This window comes from Saccostrea cucullata, unplaced genomic scaffold (genome assembly GCF_032062105.1).
Source record: "Saccostrea cucullata isolate Sc308-1 unplaced genomic scaffold, CSIRO_AGI_Scuc_v1 ctg566, whole genome shotgun sequence".
NCBI lineage: Eukaryota > Metazoa > Mollusca > Bivalvia > Ostreida > Ostreidae > Saccostrea > Saccostrea cuccullata.
In genome coordinates, this window is record NW_026930495.1 from 284,579 (window position 1) to 306,821 (window position 22,243).

At 34.0% G+C, this 22,243-nt stretch overlaps 1 protein-coding gene across 1 annotated transcript; it reads left to right on the forward strand.

The window, feature by feature from the left end:
* The first annotated feature begins 1,556 nt into the window (after nt 1-1,556).
* LOC134228819 (uncharacterized) lies at nt 1,557-21,996 on the forward strand. The gene is made up of 3 exons (XM_062710525.1): nt 1,557-1,694; nt 19,170-20,995; nt 21,315-21,996. The coding sequence occupies exon 2, from the start codon at nt 19,177-19,179 to the stop codon at nt 20,785-20,787; it is 1,611 nt and encodes a 536-aa protein (XP_062566509.1). The 5' UTR covers nt 1,557-1,694; nt 19,170-19,176; the 3' UTR covers nt 20,788-20,995; nt 21,315-21,996.
* The last annotated feature ends 247 nt before the right edge of the window (nt 21,997-22,243 follow it).

A 22,243-nucleotide genomic window follows, 5' to 3' on the forward strand; every position in this document is an offset into this window, starting at 1 on the left:
TCGTTCAATGCAAGAGATTGGAATTCTTGCACTAGGACTCGCTACAAGTAGTTTGTCATTAAGTATAGGTTACATCCCCTTCTGCTCGCTTGTATTTTATCATTTTTCTACATAACGCTTAATAAATTGTTTTCTTTGAGAAAATTAAGGGTAGACAGCTAATAATTATTAAATACGAGTTATTTCTCTTTTTTTTTCAAAATTTTTATTCACGTCTATTTCTGTAAAATATCTGTCTTCACATTATAAATGCATTCCCCGATAGTTTTCAACTTTTCATGCCTCCGCGCAATACAAATACATGTATTTGAAAACAAGAATTTCAATTTGATCACATTTTTTTAAATGTATCAAAAGTAAATTGCTATTTAAATCGAAAATTATATTTATTGCCAATAAGATTTTACATTTTCATTTCGTTGATAAAAATAATATTTATAAAAAAAATCTCATTGTGACGATTCAAAATTAGAATATTTTGAATCATCAGTGCTATGCGTCATTCTTCCAATCGAGGTAATACGATGCATAGGTGTCAGAACCGGAGAGGGTGGGGCTAGCAGGAGCCCCCCATCCCCCATTTTGGTAAAGATGGACATAAAGCCAGTGATGATTTGGGCGTACAATGTTTAGGTTTACCCCCCTGCCCCCCACTTCGACACGGACAGGGTGCAGTGTATTCAAAGAAGGGTTACCCGGTAAATGGTACAGTTTTGAAAAGGGAAAAGAATGACCATCAGCTCCACTCATTTAAAAGGTTTTTTGAATATAATTCACCGCCCTCTTTCAGGTGTAGTTAAGCCAACGAGGATCTGGAGCTGGGGTTTGCGATATACACCCTTCAAACAAAAAAAAAAGAGATTTATTTTTTGGACAAAAACAGCGGGACTGGAGGTCTAAATCAACCAGTGTCACTGAGACAGAACTTTACACAATCCTGTTTGAGTCTGTTATATTTTGCTTTTTCTCAGGAGTTTACGGGGATGAGGGTATTCCCCTTCATATAATTACCATGGTCACCTGTCGTTCAATAAAAACAAAGTGTTTCTAAAAAGGAAGGAAATTTACTGCCTGACTATCTAAGCTCATAAAACTTTTTTATGATAACGTTCAACAGGAAGGCATCATTGAAAACACGGGACTTCGAAATAAGATATCAATCTGTCCTCTTAGATTACATCGAGAATAAATGATAGTAATTTTTACAAATGTCAAACATTTCAAGATAAATGTAAGGTTGTTTTAGTTGATGCAATAATTGCTTCTTGCGAATTCTATTTATTTTTATAATAAATATTCGATCCTCTGCTTATTTTTTTTTACTTTGTCTATTCATTTAAGCTTTTATCAATATTAAATTTAAAATGTGTTTTATAAAAGTCAATGTTTTAAGATTTTAGAACTTTTTTGTCCCAATCCAAATCGAATATTTAAAAACAATTCTAATGTTCAACTACAGCATATATATCTTAAATGTGGATATTGAGAGAGAGAGAGTTAATAAAATGTCCTAAATCAATTTACTTCCCGATTCTTCAAAGCATTGCAATCTAACGGGATAATACCATGCCGTATTTTATATTCTGCCGAAATGGAGGGTCGCAACCAAGTTATGCAGTTACTGTCGTTATACATTTAGCATTTCAGCATGTGCTCACTTGTGTTTTATGTGGAACATGGCAGGCATATTAGCGGTAAGTGTTAATTGTTGCTGGATGCCGGTCGCCATGTCCTGTTTTAAGTTTGTGTCAAGATTTGCCCACTTTTCTTCATATTTTTGATTCAGTTTTATCCATTTTATGTCCTATCAGTATTTTGGTAATCAGTTAAACGCTAGTTGGGTAGACTTCAACGTTAATTGGTAAAGCTAAATAAGATTTATAATTACATTTATTGTTATCAGACTAGTCATATAATTAAAGTTAATTGTGTCTTCAGTAGTGCTGAACGTTGATGAATGTCTTGTAATCAGCTATATTCCGTTAAAGTACTACATGTACTAGACAAGCGCGTTATCTTTCTCGTATCGATTAGCCTGTTCACAGTCGTGCACGCTTGTGTGTACATGATCCTAAACGAAAGGGGCTTACTCGCGCCCTTATAAATAAAATGCAGAGAGTGAAAACCCAATAAAGTCCACTAAAACACTTAAAAAATTATAATTATATATTAAACTTGTAAATCTAATCGTCACACCTCTATCCAAGTACATAAGTATCATTTTGTGTATATGCATATAGAAAACAGAAAGTGCGTCAAAATGACTTGTTCTATTTCCGTAAACATTAAAAAGCAAATACTTGAAGTTTCTACATACACATATAAAATTAATGTATGTAATGCACAATCCAATGCTTGCGCGGGGGTGGATGGTAATCTTTTTTCCCATATTTAGCCAAATAAGCATTATTAATCTTCCCGACAGCCTTCTTTTGGGTCTTCCAAATCAATTGCGTTGCATATACGCTCTTTAACGCGCAGTCCTTTATTATTGTTACATGTATTTGAGGGTCAGGGTGAAAATTCATCATCATTTTTAATTTAACATGAACTGGATAATTATAAGTGTCAATTCCTTTTTCTTCTATGTATTTTTAGTATACCGTACAACTTTAAATTTCTTCATTCTTCACAATACATGTAATTGTAATAGACAGATGTAATCATACGATAATGGAAGTAATTGTATACGCTCATAACCTGTAGAGGACTGGAAAGTTATCATCAAGCAACCAGCAATTGGTGCAATTATATAATATATTGCACAGAGGTCATAATATCTGCAACATATAGGATAGAGGTGTCGCCACCTACCGGACTTTTCAAAACAAAGGACAGTCTAAACCAATCAAATAACAGCAACTCTTGCATTTCTGAATTTATTAACCGTACGCTGATTTTTCAACCAAAACAAATAAAAGGTTAAATTTCATACGATGATGGTTAAATCTAGGTATAAAATCATATAACAAATTTTGATAATTTGCTGTCAATAAATTATTCAGTTTAAAGCTTAGTTCAAGATCCTTTCCTGTACATGTACCATACTTATGTGTTAAAAGTATAAAATTTTTGAAAACATATTTTTGAAAAAATCATTTTTAAATTACTCATTATTTCATTTAATGATACGATAGCGGTGTTTTTCTTTGAAGTTTGCTGTTCTGAACGATACCACAGTGGATGGAGCTTCTTTCCGTTCTGTATATATTAGCCTTGTATACTGCTGTATTAGTCAACTATTCTGTATAGATGCAGCACTATCCAAAAGCACGTACAAATATTTAATGCTGATTTTTTTCCTATTATAAATTTTGGAGAAATATTTTACTATAGCAATGTATAATGTCAAAATTCCTCAATCACTTTTAAAAAAAAATATTTCACACAGAATCTACGCAGTACAGTTAAGGTGCGCAATGGAAATATCGGCTAAATTTCGTATTTAAAAATGTATTCGTAATCGGGATGGCGATTATTTTTAGTGCATTATTTATATCGAATAATTGTAATTATGATTAATAAACATATCGAGGACAAAGCGTGATGCGGCAGTCACACGATTTTAGTACATTGACTGGAAGTTTTGATGTTACATATAGATATCACTAGTGCAAGGGCATAACCAAGTTAAATTTCCAAGTTTAGTATATAAATATTTTCAAAAAGCACCTAAAAAGTGTGCGATCCTGTCTAAATTCTGCAATTTCATTGTTAAAATTATACTTGCTATATTTTTTGCTGGTCAGCGGCATGAAATATTGATATAATTAAATTGTTTTTAAGATTTCATCAGGATCGCAGCACTTTTCAGATACCTTATTAGTTCTATTGTTGAAATGTAAAATCTTACTTTGATCCATAGAGTGTATGCCCTTGCACTAGATCGATTTATTAAGACGCCCCACATTACCCTCCGATGTACTTGCATACAAATATACGGCAGTGTCAATTAAATACGTAATGTACAGAAAATATATTAATAAAATACGAAGAAGACTTAAATTCAAGTTATTTCCCAAGAATATCTGTAAATAATATTTTATTTAATTAGAGAAAATTTTGTTGAGAAAATATTAATCTGTCTCTCACTGCATACAAACTACGTCACGTTGTAAGAAATGTGACAAGTGTTTGCGATCAGTGACTTGTTTATAAATGTGGGATTTAACTAACGACAAAACAATACGCTGTAGTAAGTTTTTATGTAGTTTGATGATCTGTTTAAATTAGCAGATAAACTCATTTTGTGGTATTTTAAAGAAATGTATGACGTATATTGTGTATGACACAAATTAGGCTCCGCCTCCTTTTTGTAACCTTAACTGTGCTGCGTACACGTTATATTTCGATCCAACCGAAAAACGAAAATTCAAAGCTATGGAAAAATCCTATTTTGGATAAATTCCTGAAAACCTGTTTGCTTTCCCTGCTTTTATTGTGTCCCATTAAAAAAGTAAAGTCAACGGTACATTTATTTACTTTTTCCTGATGTTTGACAATGCAGTACATTCAAGTATGAAATGGAATTCATCAGCAACATGTTTTGCATTACAAAGTGTACATAATCTTTCATTTAATGGTATACATACCCATCTTCCCAGCTCAGCTGGTAGACGGTGATTAGTAGTATGGATTTGACAAGTATTTTTCTAAATTTTAATGGTAAAATATTTAAAATAATTTTCATACTCAAAATTTGTTTTAAAAATTTTATACAAAGTGTCTTTAGAAGAACTATTAATATAAGAATGCCATTTTTGTATAAATTGATCTTGTAATCTTTGTTTAACAAGAGAAGTAACCCAGTCTTGATTAGGATTATAATAAAACTGTTCATTCCAAATATGAGATAGACCACATGAGTCAAAAATACGATGAACACAGTCAATCCAAGGATTCTTACCAATCTCATATTGTGAGTTGGCAATTAAATATTGATATATTAATGTACATGAAATTTTCTTATCTGTGCTGTTCAGTAACTTTCACCAGTATGAGACTATTCTTGAATAAATGAGAACAGATAGTGGGAAACGTCCTTTTTCACCATAAACCATATAATTCGGGGTACAGAATATGTTTCAAAAATTTTAAATGAACACGTTCAATAATATCTAGGTTTCCAAAGCCCCAGATTTCACAGCCATAAAGTAACACTGGTAAAACCATTTTATCGAACAAATCAAGTTGACATATTCTACAGGGAGGGTAAATTGTCTTATTTTTCTGATAACACCATACATTGCTTTTTGGGCTTGGTCACAGAGATGTTTCTTGGCTATTTAAAAAGAGCCAGATCTTGAGAAAATGATACCAAGATATTTAAATTCTTTGACAATTTCGAGACTCTTGTTATTATAGTAAAATACTCTTTTGTTTAGGGGACCTTTTGAAAAAAAAATTATATTTTAGTTTTCTCAATATTTACTTGTAATTTCCACTCTGAGCAGTAGCTTTCAAATTCAAATCAAAGTGGCGGACATCCAATTTTTTAATTTTCTCAGAGTGTTGTTAAGATGGGAAAAAGAAGTGTGAATATCTCACTGAGTGTAATACAACTATAAAATGGATGAAAGAATACTAACATTATTAATTTAATTCAGAAAATTTAGTGATTTCTACACTTAATTCGAATTTTCTCTGATTTATTTGTCTATTGTTTCTATATTCTGCTTTGTTCAAAATTATACATTTGCAGATCTGTATCCATACACTGTAGATCGGTATTTCTTTCCCTTCGCAATTCACTATTTTACAACTGAATGATGATGCATCTGTAAGTTATAATTTAAATTTCGGAAAAATCGCTGCAATGGTCCATTGTTAAATTCGGAGAAAACAACCAAAAGCATCCATCCCATCTCATTGGACTTAGTAATGTGAGGCTACCACTACGATATCTGCCTACCTTTATATCAAGTACTACCTGGCATTGTGCTCACTTTGCATGCATATAAAAAGAATGGGAAGCTTAATTTCTAATTTCCTAATGTTCGATGCACATACGTGGACACTGTGTATTTGTAACGCAACTGAAAGACGATTTATTTTGTGAGTTTTTTTTCAGTTAATTTTACTTCTCCTCAACCTTCTATTGATATTTGCTACAATAAGTGAATTATATTAAATATATTTTTCTGAAGCTCGGGAAAAGGCAGAGTTTTTGCCGAAACAATTTAAAAGGAATACTTGCAGGCTTTAGATATGTTCCACTCGCATTCTACAGGTGTCAATTTCTGGAAAGAATGAACAATGACACATTGATATACAAAATTCTGAATGGTATGAGTATGAGAACAGCAAGAGCTGCAAGATGGTACTCAAGAGCAGTACCAGAGCACTGCTTGGAGAACTACAGACTGCTTCTTCACTTAGGACAGAATTGTTTTACCAATATCATTCTCGCAAATCACTCAATCTTCAACCATCTATTCACCCCTTCCCCTTTCTCCCTCTCACATACATAGCGAGCAGTAACAATGTTTTTCATAATGGATGATTGGAGGAGACAGGGTAATATGTTTTTCCCAAGGTATAGCAAAGTTAAAAGGAAGAGAAATTTCTCTTGGTGTCCCTTTGTTCTGAGCGTTGCTGATTATATTAAGAAGTCCATTTAATGACCAACCAAAAAAAAAAATAATACTTAAAAAGTTTCATTTTTTTTTCTAGAAATAGTTAAAACAAACTCGACGTAGGAGTTTCGAAATGTTTTCCTCATATTTGATCGCGTTGCAAAGGTCTGAACTCCTGTCCACCTAAAATCACTCCTGAATCGCAGCTATTAACAACTCGCACTTCCACTTTGAACAACATCCCTCAGCACACCAACAAATATAGCTGAGGCCAAAATAAAAAAAAAAATACTCTTGTTTCCTGTCACCCGACCTACCCTACATTTTACCCTCCGACCCTAAAAGTTTTTATTACATTTTCATTTTTTGGGTAACTATTTTTCTAAAATACTAAAGTCGACCAACAATATTTACAGAACTAATACATCACAAGTGTATAGGATACCTTTACTTTATAAATCTGTATTTAAAAACTTGCTCTGTAAACTGTTAACATATCATTTTCTTGTTATCACATGCTATATGTTCTGCATTCATTGAGTTTTGAAAATGAATTTTTTTCTCAAAATAAAATTTTTCCCTACCTACCCAAATTCTTTTGGTCAGGAAGGGCAGAAAATAAGGGTATATTTTCTTTTGGCCTAAAGAAAATTTTGCCCGACTTCATTGAACCCTTTGTATAGCTTTTGAAATTAGCACGTGTAAGAACTTTGTATTTCCCCCAAACATTCCCTATTTCGGCTTTAGATGCTATATGTTTCAGTCAGTCTTCGGAATTATGTTTTTTTTTCAATAGGTCAAGGAACAACACATTTATCTTCAAATGTTAAAGGACTTTTGTTTTCCAAAACCTTATGCAAAATTTGGGGGGGGGGGGTCTCTGATAAGACGTACATGTAGCTTTCTCTTTTGTGACGATATAGATCTGTTGTCTTTTTAGGTAGAAAGGTCATTCCATTAGCAAGGAAATTTTCAAACTTTATCATCTGGAATCACACTGTGTGCATTTTTTGGGTGAGAAAAGTTGTATAATTGTGCTCGTTCGTAATTTGTCGGTTGACAAGATATTGCTTGAAACAAAAGTGTAACAGACGGACAGAATTATAAGACGAACGGGCAGACCGAAATTAATATCCAGAACTTTCAGGGGGGGGGGGGGGGGGAGGGAGTCGGCGCAAAAAAGGAAGTTTAGTGAATTGTGTTTTTGACATAATTTAAGATATATGAGAGCAAGTTCATATTAGCATGCCATCATAGGACCTATGCCCCCCCCCCTCCTCCAATCCCTGGAATATATATAAATCCGGGTCCAAAGATATTTTTTGGCTTTCTTTCATTAATAACATTTACAATTTACAACATACAAAATTGATATCTACAGTTAAAAAGTTAGAGGTGATTTAAGATACTACGCGCATGATTTTGTTTTAATAAAAAGTGAATTCTACGTACTTTTTGGATCGTTCATATGAAATACATTAATAAAATATTTACTAGACGGTTAATTTATGAAAGAAGACAAATATGAATATCTTGAGACCCGGTATATATGTATATTGGAGGTGGTTATTGGGAGGTTATCTGGTCTACAAGCACTTGTGACACATACTTTTGAAGGATGCCATGACAACTAAGTGACAACTACGTTTTTCACACTTTTAAAAGTCCCGTATCTTTTTGTCAGTATTCTGGAATCAATCTTCTTTTTTTTCTTTTACAACAAGATGGTGAATATATATTTTTCCTTACAAATAAAGCAAGTTATAATTTCGGTTGTTTTTATATGTATATTGGACCTTCGGTCAAAATAACTCTGTGTCTGGTCAAAAGTATAAAGTGCATCTTCTAATTTTATATTTTGACGATTAATGCATGGTTAACAAACAATGCATAGTGGAGCATAACTTTAAGACAAAGAAAAGAACTTTACTAAGAAAAATGCACCACCCTACATAAATGCATATTTTCAGCCTTTTTTATAATCCACATATACATGTAAAAACAGATATAATCATGTTCACACGTTGGTATATAGGAACGGGTTGAGGGGTTGGGGATAAGTCCCCCTAATGAAGTCGATAAACAAACAATGTAATATCATAGAAAACTTAGCTATTGTATACTTGTGCCCTCTCAATAAAAAGAATCTTTCATTTTGGCTTCCCAAGGAATTGTTTGGTAGTGACTCGAAACTAAAAAAGTTTGGTTGTGCCCCCTCCCCCCGCAACTGAAATTGCTTGCTTCATGCCTGTTAGATATATAAAATAAAAGCAGCCCAAGATAATTTTGTTAAGATCGCCATTTAATACATCATTTAAGAAGACACTTTCTACCATGAATGCTCGTTTATTTCTTTGAAGTGATATTTTAATAAATTTTAAAAAAGTATCTCTCTCTCTCTCTCTCTCTCTCTCTCTCTAAATCTCAATGCAAGACACTTTATAAAGCGCACTACCTATTTACTTGATTGCACGGATTTATTTTTTTTCAGGCTGTAAAAAGTAACCTTTCCACATATGAACATGGAGCATACTACGAGTAGTTTGTAAACGTTTAATCACTGACGCATGATAAACGAGTTTCCTAATCCGTCTAAAGTATTACTAGTATGGTGTATTTTCTTCTATTTGTTCGCTTTTTTGAGAACATTGTGAGTGATTACAATAAATTTGACATGAGCAATTTTCAGTTACAAAGTGGTTAAAACACTATCCGTTCTATTTTACACATATACTTATTTCTTCCGATTTTAAACTTTTAAATGGTTGAAATCACTGGTCCCGAGAAAACTATCAAGATACGGGAAGTTAGGGCGAGTTACGTTCGTTCGTAAGATGTCGGTGTTTCTCTAATGTCGCATTTCAATAACACAATAAAACAAGTAGAGCTTTTTAAAAAAGCTTCCCGTCTTTAGCAACAATCTTAAACTGTAAACTGATCTACACCTATCAGGCCGTATAATTCTTTTGAATTTCTTGATTTTGTATTTCTACAATAGCTTTTTACTGGCATTAGCCCTACCACGGTTGTCGCTCGGTCATCTCCGTAAACTTTGACTCGCCGAGAGCTTTCGGCAAACCTCGGCTGATTCCATTTCCTTCTTCAAACAAGAAAGGATAACACCAAAAATTCTTAAACAATTATCCTCCTCTATTTGTAAACCACTAGCGAAACTTTTTAATAAGTCATTTGAATTAAAACAATTACCTAATGTGTGGAAGCAAGCTAATATTACCCCAGTTTTTAAGGGTAAAGGTAGTCCTGAGTTAGTTAATAACTACAGGCCGATTTCACTAACTAGTGCTGTTTGCAAAATAATGGAAAAAATTATTTTTAAATATTTGTACAATTTTATATTAGAAAACAATATCTTAACAAAATACCAGTCTGGATTCCAACCTAATGACTCAACTGTCAACCAATTAGTGGAAATTTATAATACAATTATATCTAATTTAGATAAAGGCAAAGACGTCAGATTCATTTTTTGTGATATTTCAAAGGCTTTTGATAGAGTTTGGCATAAAGGTTTACTTTTTAAATTAAAATCTTATGGAATTCAAGGTACATTACTAAAATGGATAGAAAATTACTTAGATGATAGAGTTCAAAGAGTGGCTGTAAATGGTTTCTTTTCAAATTTTAAACCTATATCAGCTGGTGTTCCTCAAGGTTCTGTTCTAGGTCCTTTCTTATTCCTCCTGTATATTAATGACATAACTGAAAACTTAGTTAATAATACCAGGCTATTTGCAGATGATACATCACTGTTTATAGTGGTAGATAATGATTAATGCAGCGGCAATCTCACTGACATCTGACTTAGATAAAATTAATAAATGGGCCTTAACATGGGGTGTGGATTTTAATCCAAGCAAAACCTGTAATGTAAATTTTACAAGAAGCTCAAATAACCATCCCCCAGTCCATTTTGGCTGTAATGGTAGCATTATTAGTGAATCTAGGTCACACTGCCATCTTGGACTTCTTTTTCAAAGTGATGCCAAATGGTCATCTCATATAAATAATTTATACGAAAAAGCTTGTTCTCGACTAAATCTTTTAAGAATGTTGAAACATCTACTAGATAGAAGTGCGTTGGTAAAAGTCTATTTTGCTTTTATTCGACCCATCTTAGAATATGGTAGCATTGTTTGGGATAATTGCTCACAAGAACTTTCAAATCTTTTAGAAAATATTCAAGTAGAAGCTGCCCGAATAATAACAGGACTCAGGAAAAATTCATCTAGAAATGCTTTGTATTTAGAATTGGGTTGGGAACCATTAAATAAGAGAAGGGAAAGACAAAAACTCTTGTTGTTCTACAAAACTGTTTATGGTATATCCCCTCTTTATTTACAAGAAATGGTCACACCTTTTATGCCACCAAATCATGGTTATAATCTTAGAAATACATGTATTGATAATTTTAATTTTGTCGTACCTCAAGCAAGGACAGTCTCATATTTCAACAGTTTTCTGCCTTCTACAATAAGATTATGGAACAATTTACCACTTGAAACAAAATGTATTGAATCTTATTCATGTTTTAAAAATGCCTTAAAGAAACCTGCTACAGATAGAATAAAGGATGTCAAAATCTTTCATTATGGAAATCGCAAAGAAAACATTACTCATTGTCAATTAAGAAATGAATCTAGTAATTTAAATGCTCACTTGTATAATCAATACCTAAGTGAAATAGCCTCTTGTACTAAGTGTGGATATACGAACGAGGATAACTATCATTTTTTCTTCAGATGTCCAGCCTATTATAATCAGAGAATGATACTTTTTGAAAATCTTAAGAGTGTAATAGAACTAGAAACAATGTCTCCTGAACAAATTTTGAAAATTTTGCTAATTGGTGATAGGCAACTACCTTATAAAGTTAACTGTTCAATTTTTGAAGCAGTCCAACAGTACATCAAGTCTTCAAAAAGATTTTAAAGTATTTTGTAATTAAGTAAAAAATAAATCCAGATATTTCTTATTTTTTCTATTTATTCCAAGTCTCAGCATTTCCATTTTCATGTGTATGTTGTATTTTCCTTGGTAATTTATCCTTGCACTTTATTATTTTTCTCTTTATTCAGTGTTGTTACTATTTCCTTTTACTTTGTATTTTCTTAAATATTAGTTTTTTGCACCTTACTTATTCTGTTTTGCTGTTTTGTTTGCACTTCTTTCTTCTTATTATTATAATTTTTTTCATTATTTTTTTATTATCATTTTCTTTTTGTCATTATATTGTATAGCTAATATGCATAAGCTTAGTAATAATTCATCTGTATAATTTAATTTAATATATTATCGGGTATTTTTTTCCCCACCTTTAGTCAACAAAAGAATTTAATGTAACTTATAAGGAATATTTTCATCATTGTAATTCATTGTCATTTCTTAACATTTGTAACCTTGACCTTGGAGAGGACTTATATAGGCCATGCCTGATGTCCAATCCAATTATGTAAGCTTAATTTACATAATAAAATAATGTTTAAATTAAAAAAAAAAAAAAAAAAAAGAAAGGGGAAAAGAATAATAACAAATTGTAAAGCCTGCAAGCAATAAAAATCAAATTTTATTTATAATGAAGTTAAAGAGATCTTTTTATTTTTTGCTGTACAAAAAATCATGTTATTAGGAATTAATTACTGCTGATTTTGTTGTTCGTTTTGTCATTTTTTTTTTAAGATTGAAAATCTTGCAAAATTGTTAAGTCGTACGAAAATTAGATCATCAGAAAGTTATCTCCCTTGCCTTGAACAGCATTTCAACCAATGAAATAATTGAAAATTTTCTCATCATGCATTTTCTACCAATCACAAAAGAGAGGAAGTGCATAGTCCGAAGACTGTAAAAAACTTCAACTATACAATACAGTCTTCCAAGGAAGACGGTAATTACGTGACATCAAAGCCCATCGAACTGTCATTATCGCCTGTATGTGAATATAATTAAACTGAGATTTTAAGACCCCTGAAATAAACTAGGATCAATCTCCATTTACAGCCAGGGTAAACCGTTCTTCTAATCAATTTAGACTGACTTTAATTCAGTTATATCTACCCCATTGTCAAAACTAATCTGACTGAAATTTAAGTTGTCCGTGGAAATATATATACTGCAGATGCATACTCACCGCCAAGGCATCATCTAGGAACTCTGGCGGAAGTTTGGATGCTGCACAGGTATAAAGTGGGCGGTGCTTTTTTTTCTTGATTAATCTTTTTTGATAAATATTTCTTGATAATTCATTCATTTAATATTATATATTTAATCATTTTTTTTTAATAATTATTTATTTTATCTTTAAAGTGTTTTATTTGCTTAAATTATCAGAGTGTTTTTTTCTCTAATGCATGTTTTCTTTTGTGTTTCCTTTTTCTTTAATTTTAAATTAAAAGAAAATATGAAAGTTATATACTCGATTCTCATTATATCGCGGGTTTCATTGTATCGCGGTATATCCCAAAAAATCGGATACATAGCCTATATTCTTTTTGTTGATGGACAATCTGTATGTTGTCTGAATGTTTACTTTTTTGATGATTAAGAAGTATGGAACATCTGTTTGAAAAAAAAATATATATGCAAATAAAACGTAATTTTACAGATTTCCACTCCCGTTTTTATTATATTTAGACCATTGAATTTATAACCAAGTAAAAAATATAATAAAGTTCATCCTTCAAAAGTCTTTAGTTTGTACAATTGTTTATTTTTTTTCACTTAGAATTACATTCTAAATTCAAAAATAAAAATTGAGGTCCATGTCATCTACAAGTTTCCATGTTTACCCATGCCGCGATACAATGGGACTCTTTAATTGGCATAAATGATTTCGAGACGGTAGAGAATCATGTGAAGACGATTTGCGAGTCGGTTGCCCGAAACTTGTTACCACTGAAAATAACGTTCATCGCGTGAGGGAAATCTTAAACTCGGATAGACGGATTACATTAACACAGTTGAGTGAAGATCTTTCTATATGATCTCGTATGGATCCGTACACAGCATTGTACACAACGACTTGAAAATGTCCCGGGTGTGTGCAAGATGGGTGCCAAGACTCTTAAAAGATTTTGAAAAAGTCAGAAGAGTCGAAGAATCAAAAAAGTTTCTGCGCCGATTTCGCATTGATCAACAAAACTTCTTAGACCGAATTATCACGGTAGACGAAACGTGGATATCCAATTTTGACCCGGAAAGTAAACAAATGTCAATGCAGTGGATTTGGTCTAATTCACCCCCTCCCAAAAAGAGTCTGTCAATCCTGTGGAAAGCACATGTTTATAATATTTTTTGACTCACGTGGGGTTATTTTAAGTCACGTTGTGCCTAAAGGAAGATCAGTAAATGCAAAATATTACTCAAAGGTTAGATATAATTTTTATTGCATAAAAAGAAAGAAATATGAAGTACTTTACGCCTAACTTTTATAAAATCCACACATATAAACCCAATAAAAGTAATAAGTAATACAATAAATTGAAATATTGATTATGCAATTATAAAAAAGCGATTGTTGAAATATTTGAACATTATCAGTCATTTTGTTTTAAAATATTAACGCGCAACTGCACTGTTGATTTTATATTTCTGGGTTTTATCAAAGGATTTAGTTAATGCCCTTAGGAAAAAAAAGGCCTGATTTTTACTTAAATCGGGAAAACATTCTTCTGCATCATGACAATGCTCCATCCCACACTTCAGCAGAGACTGTACTCACAATCAACCTACAGCTAGGAGCCGAAATTCTGCCCCACCCACTGTACTCACCAGACCTCGCACCTTGCGACTTTGCGCTCTTCCCAAGACTGAAAAGCGATATACGAGGGAGAAAATTTCATGACATTAGAGAGCTGAAGTCAGTAGTAAACCAGAAACTAGCATCTTATCAACAGGAGTGGTATCATTCCATATTTCACTCCTGGGTACATCGCCATGAAAAGTGTATTGCTGCAGGTGGAGAGTACTTTGAAAAGTCATGACGCGATGACGTTACAGGACGTCAAAATACTGAACCGGCAACAGCGCCGGGTTACCATACCTTGTGTTATTCATTCTACGATAAAATTATGGTTTTGCAGAGTACACAGTTGAAATTTTCAGAGTACACAGTTGAAATTTTCAGAATAACTTCAACTTTTGTTAATTCAATTCGACAATAAATTTTATTAACCCAGCTAGCATAGTATTTTTTTTTTATAGCGCCAGTCCACGAACTTTTTGATAACCCCTCGTATGTGCATTTTGATTCAAAGAAACGAATAATTATACATTTGTAAAAAATGGAGAGAAGATCCAGAGACCATGAAAAATGAACTTTTCCCCCAAAAAAATCCAACTGTTTCACTGCAGTGCTTTTTTTGTCCTTTTAAAATCCATTGTATGTGTAGCGGTTATAGCTCAGTAAGATGGGCTACCTGTTCAGTGCACAAAAAATGAAAAGTTTTTGGTTCGAGCCTTGCATGGGGCGTTAATTATTTTTTTTTACTGCAAACAATCAAGTAATTTGTCGGTTTCATTTTATGTACTGATGTATTAAAATTTAGAATTATATAAATTTTGGTTCAGTTTGGTCCTAGAGTATGGAAGGGAATTACCGCCAAAAGTCTATGTATCTTGCTTTTATTCTTATTCTGACTACTTCTTTATGCTTTGTTATTATTGTAATTATATGTCACTTTATTTTTTTCATATTCGTCTTTATTACATTTCACTTTGACTTTTATCCTTCTTCATTTTGCCCTTACTTCTATGTTGCTTTATTCTTGTAAATTCATTTTACTTTCTTTTAAATTGAAACAGTTTCTTAAATGATTATCTCTATTACGAACGTGAATTCAATCACACAAAGAATGAAGCATATTCAATGAAGACGAATACAAGTTGTCAAAATTTAGTGCCGCATTATAACGCTAGGTGGCAGGGGTGTTCGCTACGAGTGTTGGTAAAACTAGGTAAGCAAACCCGGGCCGGGGTTATTCGAGATTTTTCAATTTTCTGCCTTAATACTTTATCAATCGAACTTCTGAAGGCCGAATCCAATCAATTGATCCAATGATGGAAACTCCATATTTATTTTCTCTGGGCACACAGGAATAACGGCCTCTTTTTTTCAGACATAGCTTTATATAATTTACTGAATATGTTCATTGAAGGGCCGACCCACTTTTTGTAAGGGTAAGGGTCAAATAATGTTAATGTAGTATAGTAGGGAAAAATTTAAATTTGATACTATAGAAGAAGTTGAATCTAACCCAAAACCCACCCCCGCCCCCGAAATAGGATTTCAATGGCGTCGGACAAAGTGAAAGTTGGGGCCCGGGGGGGGGGGGGCAAAGTGTAAGAAATATTTTTTAGACCTTCCAAAAAAAACTTGACAAGCTAAAAAAAAAAGAAATGTCCACTTTCCATACACAAAAATCCTATTTCGTGGTGGGGGGTGGGGGGGGTTGAACTTCAGTGCCAATTTTTTTTTTTCAAAACACCACCACTTTCCCCATTTTAAACCTATACTGCATCGTGTCCATGGAAAGGGGGGGGGGCTAAACGTTCAATGTCTACACTAAGTCTATCTTTCGAAAGAAAAGTGGGGGCTAATCCCCCCCTCCCCGGTTCCGACGCCTATGTATTTTCAAGTTTGGACAATTTCCTTTTTTTTTTTTGCTTGTCAAGTTTTCAGCCAGGTAGCTTGAATTTTCAAAAACGATGCTACATCACTGTTCTCTCGCCTGAAAAATATAACTCTACTAAAGTTATTTGTTGGATGATTGAATTCCAGTTTAATTGACATAAAAATGTTAGATATTTTAATACTAGTAAGTTACCCCTTATAAATTGAGTTGTTTTACAGGACCTTCCACTGAACTGAACTTTATTTCACGACAAATAGTAACTGCTCATGCGTGTGATTCTAGGGACGGGGCTTTGCAAAGGAGTGAGGAGCGTTATGGGTAGGCGAAGTCGGAACCAGGCTACACCCCAGGCATACTAGAAACTCCCTGGTCTTCTTTTCTGCTATAATATTTTATATTGAAATAGTACTTTTCAATAAAGAAAAGAAATATCTTTAGTACGCACCGTATTTTACATCAGCCAGGAGAGCTAAAAAATCTTAATAACGTGAAAATTCTATTTGGTGGTGGTGAAGGGGGGGGGGGGGGGGTTTCGTCAACTTTTTTCAGTACCAAATATTGCTCACTAAGTTCATGACTTTTAAAACATAAATTGACTATTAGTGCTGCAACAAAAAGTGTAAGGGATGGGGGCAACAAGCCTTTCGCTGAACTTTGCCAGTAGTAAAAAGTCTGTTACGTTTAGGAAAATGTTTCGTGGCCACCCTCCCCTCTACCGGTGCAGGCGCGTATCCAGAAATTTTTTCTAGGGGGCGGGGGGGGGGGGGGGGGTCCACCCCTGTAAAAAAAAAAAAACAATCCCAGAAATTTCTTGACAAGCAAAAAAAAAAAACAAACAAACAAAAAAACCTAAACTCGCCCAAACGTGAAAATCTTATTTCGTTGGGGGTTGGGTGGGGGTGGGGGGTTGTAGTCTATGACTTCTATTGCCTCAAATCCTTCACTTTTCATTCCCATTTCACACATATTCATGTTTACCGGGGGGGGGGGAGGGGGGGGGGTTCCAAGGTAATTTTTTTCTTGCTTTAGTATAATTATACATTTCTTAACCTTGTAAATTCCAGGGGGGGGGGGTCCTGACCCCCGACCCCCTCTAGATCCGCGCATGCGGTGATACTTACCCCATAGGAGGTCGTACAGACGGAAGTCAGTATATATATATATATTGAGACTTGGGGTTGTGATTGTACATTGTATAACGTCCCTTTAAATTGGAGATGGAGAAGCCACCTCTTGCCGGTGGAGAGCTGCAAATTTGTCCTATACCCGGCACTTATAGCCATTGAGCAGTGAGGGATCTTTTTTCGGGCCAGCACCTACTGCGATACGGGACCTCGGATAATACGGTCTAGATCTCATCCGAAGGACCGAACTCCACGTCCCATAGTGGGACTATGATTCGAACCCACGACGTATTGATTGACTCCTAACTACTGTGTTTCGTGACTCTAGAGCAGACGCCGTAACCATAGTGCCACGCGGGCGACTGCACCCTTGGGGTGGGGGTGGGATGGGGGGCTGCATCCAGGGGGGGGGGGAGGAAGTCATTATCCATTTGTACTCGTGAAGATTATCTATGTTTAACTAAATGATTAAAATGATTTAATTATTAACCACTATTAAAATGATATCATTTAAACATTTATTCATGTAGGACGGATAACTTTTCTTCAAAAACTGAAAACGTTAGGATATAAACATTGTTTTACGATTTAAAAAAAAACTATTCGAGGGAGGGGTTGCTATGAAGGGGGACGAATTGCTATATACAGCGAGATTTCCCACGGAAGACTAGCTATATATTGAAACTTCCCCGGGGGAAGTCTCACTGTATAGTCTTTCGAAGGACGCATCACTATGTAGTCAGTCTTCCAGGGGAAATATTACCATCCTCCGAGGGAATGGCATTATCGGGTACATACCTGAACTTATAACAAACATCATTTGAAAATTCAAGTTCGATTGATAAAGTATTAAGGCAGAAAATTGAAAAATCTCGAATAACCCCGGCCCGGGTTTGTTTACCTAGTTTTACCAACACTCGTAGCGAACACCCCTGCCACCTAGCGTTATAATGCGGTACTAAATTTTGACAACTTGTATTCGTCTTCATTGAATATGCGTCATTCTTTGTGTGATTGAATTCACGTTCGTAATAGAGATAATCATTTAAGAAACTGTATCAATTTAAAAGAAAGTAAAATGAATTTACAAGAATAAAGCAACATAGAAGTAAGGGCAAAATGAAGAAGGATAAAAGTCAAAGTGAAATGTAATAAAGACGAATATGAAAACAATAAAGTTACATATAATTACAATAATAACAAAGCATACAGAAGTAGTCAGAATAAGAATAAAAGCAAGATACATAGACTTTTGGCGGTAATTCCCTTCCATACTAGAGAGAAGTCAATTCCAATCTTCTATTCTGTGATGTACATGTACACTTACATGTATCTTCTATTCCTTTAATTTTATAGGTGTTTATTTCTCTGTGAAACATTACTATGTTATTGTACCTCCTAGGGAAAACGGTCATAAATGTTACAATCTGACAAGGTATTTCAAACTAAACGAAATAAATCCTATGGTTGTGTTTGTAAAATCTGACCTGCTATGTTCAGCCAACCAAATCATGGACATTTCAACCATAAAGGTTTCGTACAAATGATTCCTGCAGATCACACGCCAAATACGCCCATCTTCTTTTTCTTTGAATCAAATAGGTAATGCGATGTATATTTGTTACTGTGTTGCTTATAATGCACCACAAACATCTTTGTTATACTGTTGAAAGTTTGAATTCTTTCCAGTTTTTAGGAGAAAACACTTGTGTGAGTTCATCTACATTTTGAGCATGCGCACTTCTTATATCCCATATTAAGTTTTATTTCAACAATTACGTGTATGATACATATACAATCTGATTCTCACTTTACTATTGCAGGTTCGATATGAAGAAGTCAAATTTCATCCTTGCATTTGCTATATCTTTCGGAATAGGAATGCTTTACTTTTACATGAACAAATCCTCAACGGAAAACACATATATAAACATCAACTCTCTATGGCAGCCATCGCCTATGGCTTTCAATTCTTCCACCCAAAACACAAAAGAGTCAGCATTTGATCCTACTGACGCTAAAAAGTACGAGAAATATTTAACAAAATACACACCTGGGTATGACAAAAATTGCGTATTGACTTTACCAAATAAATATATTGGAGAAGGGGATTTCCCGCTTAAAATTCCTGGTGACAATGAAATGAATTCACTTTCTCACGATGTCATTTCCTGTTTGTATCATCGTTACGTCACGACCATTCAAACATTTTGTGCATTCAAGGATCGCGCAGGCGAAGTGAAACGAAATGGTTGGTATATATGCGCTGATCCTGCTTATGTGCCAAAACAAAACTGCTTAGTTTTTCTCTCTAACAAAGCTTTCCCAGAGAGTACGTTTTCAGCCGACATGACTTCGCGGTATAAGTGTCAGGTCCACTCGACACCATTTTCATCAACAGAAACATTAAAATCATCGATGGAGAAAACAATGACAGCCGGCAGAGTAGTAGATATACTCACGTTGTCGCTGAACAGGACTTCGGATCTTGTGTTCATCAAAACCATGATCAAGGACAAATCTATTCAGAAGGTCAAACAGCTCTTACTGGAGTTACATTTTGATCCGAAAGTTACAAAAACTGAAGAATACGTTCAAATATTAAAACACCTAAGAATGATACACAATGAAGGCTTAAGGATCACGTGGTTTGATCGGTTGATACATTGTGCTACTAACAGATATAATAAGTGTTATGCGATATATTTCGTCCAGCCTAACTTAAGAGATAAAACTAAAGGCCCGACCGTTGTGAATTTTCCTACTGTTAAAGCAATACAGCGTATGAAGAGTGACGCCATTGGTAATTTGTTTTTTAAGTATATCGAGACCACCCAGTTTTTCTGTCAGCATATACTGAGAATCGGGAGGATCACGGACGGGGGCTGGGATGTGTGTCACGATAGAATGATGACGTATAAAGACCCCTGTTTAGTGTATTCATTCGGAGTGTTTACGGATTTATCATTTGATGACGAAATAGCAGCTACCTACAATTGTAAGGTGCACGCTTTCGATCCGACAACGCCATTCGGAACTCATCAGCACGCACCTCGGGTTTGGTTCCATCGGTTAGGGATAGGAACCAAGTATTCAAAATTTAGCAATGGATTCGTAGCACCACTTCAGAAAATCCGTGCTGACTTGCATCATCAATCTTCTTCTATCGCTGTGTTCAAAGCTGATGTTGAAGGTGCAGAGTGGTCAAGTGTACCTCATATGATTGATACAAACCAACTGAATGACGTGTCACAGTTATTTTTAGAATTCCATGGTTGGGGAGATTCACCCCATGAACTGATTGTCTTGAAAAAGCTTCACGATGCGGGGTTCCGTATTTTCTGGTACCATATTAATCCTGCCTGTACTTTCAACAAGAATCTACCCCGCCGATCAAAATGTCAAGAAGTATATTTTATTAATACTAAATTCCAGCCATAATAGAGAATGAATGTTGAGTAAGAGTTAATGGAATTGTTCATCATATTTTCTTTTGCCTTACCCATATCACTGTTATTGGTAAAAAAAAAAACTATAGAAAATTCTCATTAATTACAGTATTTATTATGTAGTATATAGGAAAAAGGCCACATACATGTGATTGCATTTTTTAATTTAAAATGTTATTAAAAGATAAACAAAACTAGAGGTACTGTGAGCAATGAGCTCACTAAATGATACCCCCCGCCTCCCATATGAATATAATGGCAGTGTCCATGTTTTTTGAAAAAAAAATATATATCAGATCAAAAAGTAAAATAGGAGGTGCACAATGGCAATATGTAATAAAGATTCTGTGAAAGTTTCATTAAATTTCCTTCAGTGGTATGGGAGGAGTTGCGGATAAGAGATGGGTATCCCAAAGCGTAACAGACGGACGGACGGACGGACGGCTGGACGTACAGACGGACGGAAATACTGATTACTATATACCCTCCCGCTTTTCAAGCGGGGGGTATAACTACAAGCTTTATTAATCAGACAGTATATAATCGCCATGTTGACACTATTTATTTTTCACAACTGGTACTTAATAAAAATACAGTATAATCTGAGAACATCAAACTTCAGAGTGTTACTGTAGCAATAATATGTTTACGTCTGCTGGGAAAAAAAGATATACATTGGAAATATTTTCCTGAAAAGTTTCATTTTTAATTTTGCAATGTGAAATTTATTCTTGAATACCTATTCGGGTAAACACTATGCCAATTCCTAAAACATAATAAACCTTTCATAACATTTTTCAAATATAATATACTTGTAGGCGATCATATTGTTCAAGTTTCGTAAACAAAGCAATAAGAAATCATCAATGCTATAGAAGTGTAAACAGTACATTCAGTATTCAGATTTTATAAAAAATTTTGTAAATATTAATACGTTTTTTTCTGTCACTTTTCTCGTCTGATATTGATTTATTTTTAGTGCTTCACTTGGTTGTGAGAACGAGATAAAATATATTATCTGTAAATCAATGCTTTGGAAACCTGTGTATATCTTTAATGTCTTGGTCATGTTTGTGCACATGATGATACATTGTAGGACAAATAATACATGGACATGAATGAATAGCAAGAGACAGCAAAACTGAAAAATTAGATGGTTTTCTAAATAATGCGGATTTATATGTTTGTTTGTTTTTTGTTACATGTATATCATGTATATATAGGGTTTATCATTTTTTGTGTTTAATATTTTCATTTACTTTTTTTACGGATGTAGATCGAAATCCTTATTTTTTTTTTCAGTTGTAATGTATTTTGTATAAGGTAACATGTTCTATGTTTGAAATATATATTTTTATACCCCCCGCTTGAAAAGCGGGAGGGTATATAGTAATCGTTAATTCCGTTCGTCCGTCCGTCTGTACGTCCGTCCGTCCGTCCGTCTGTTA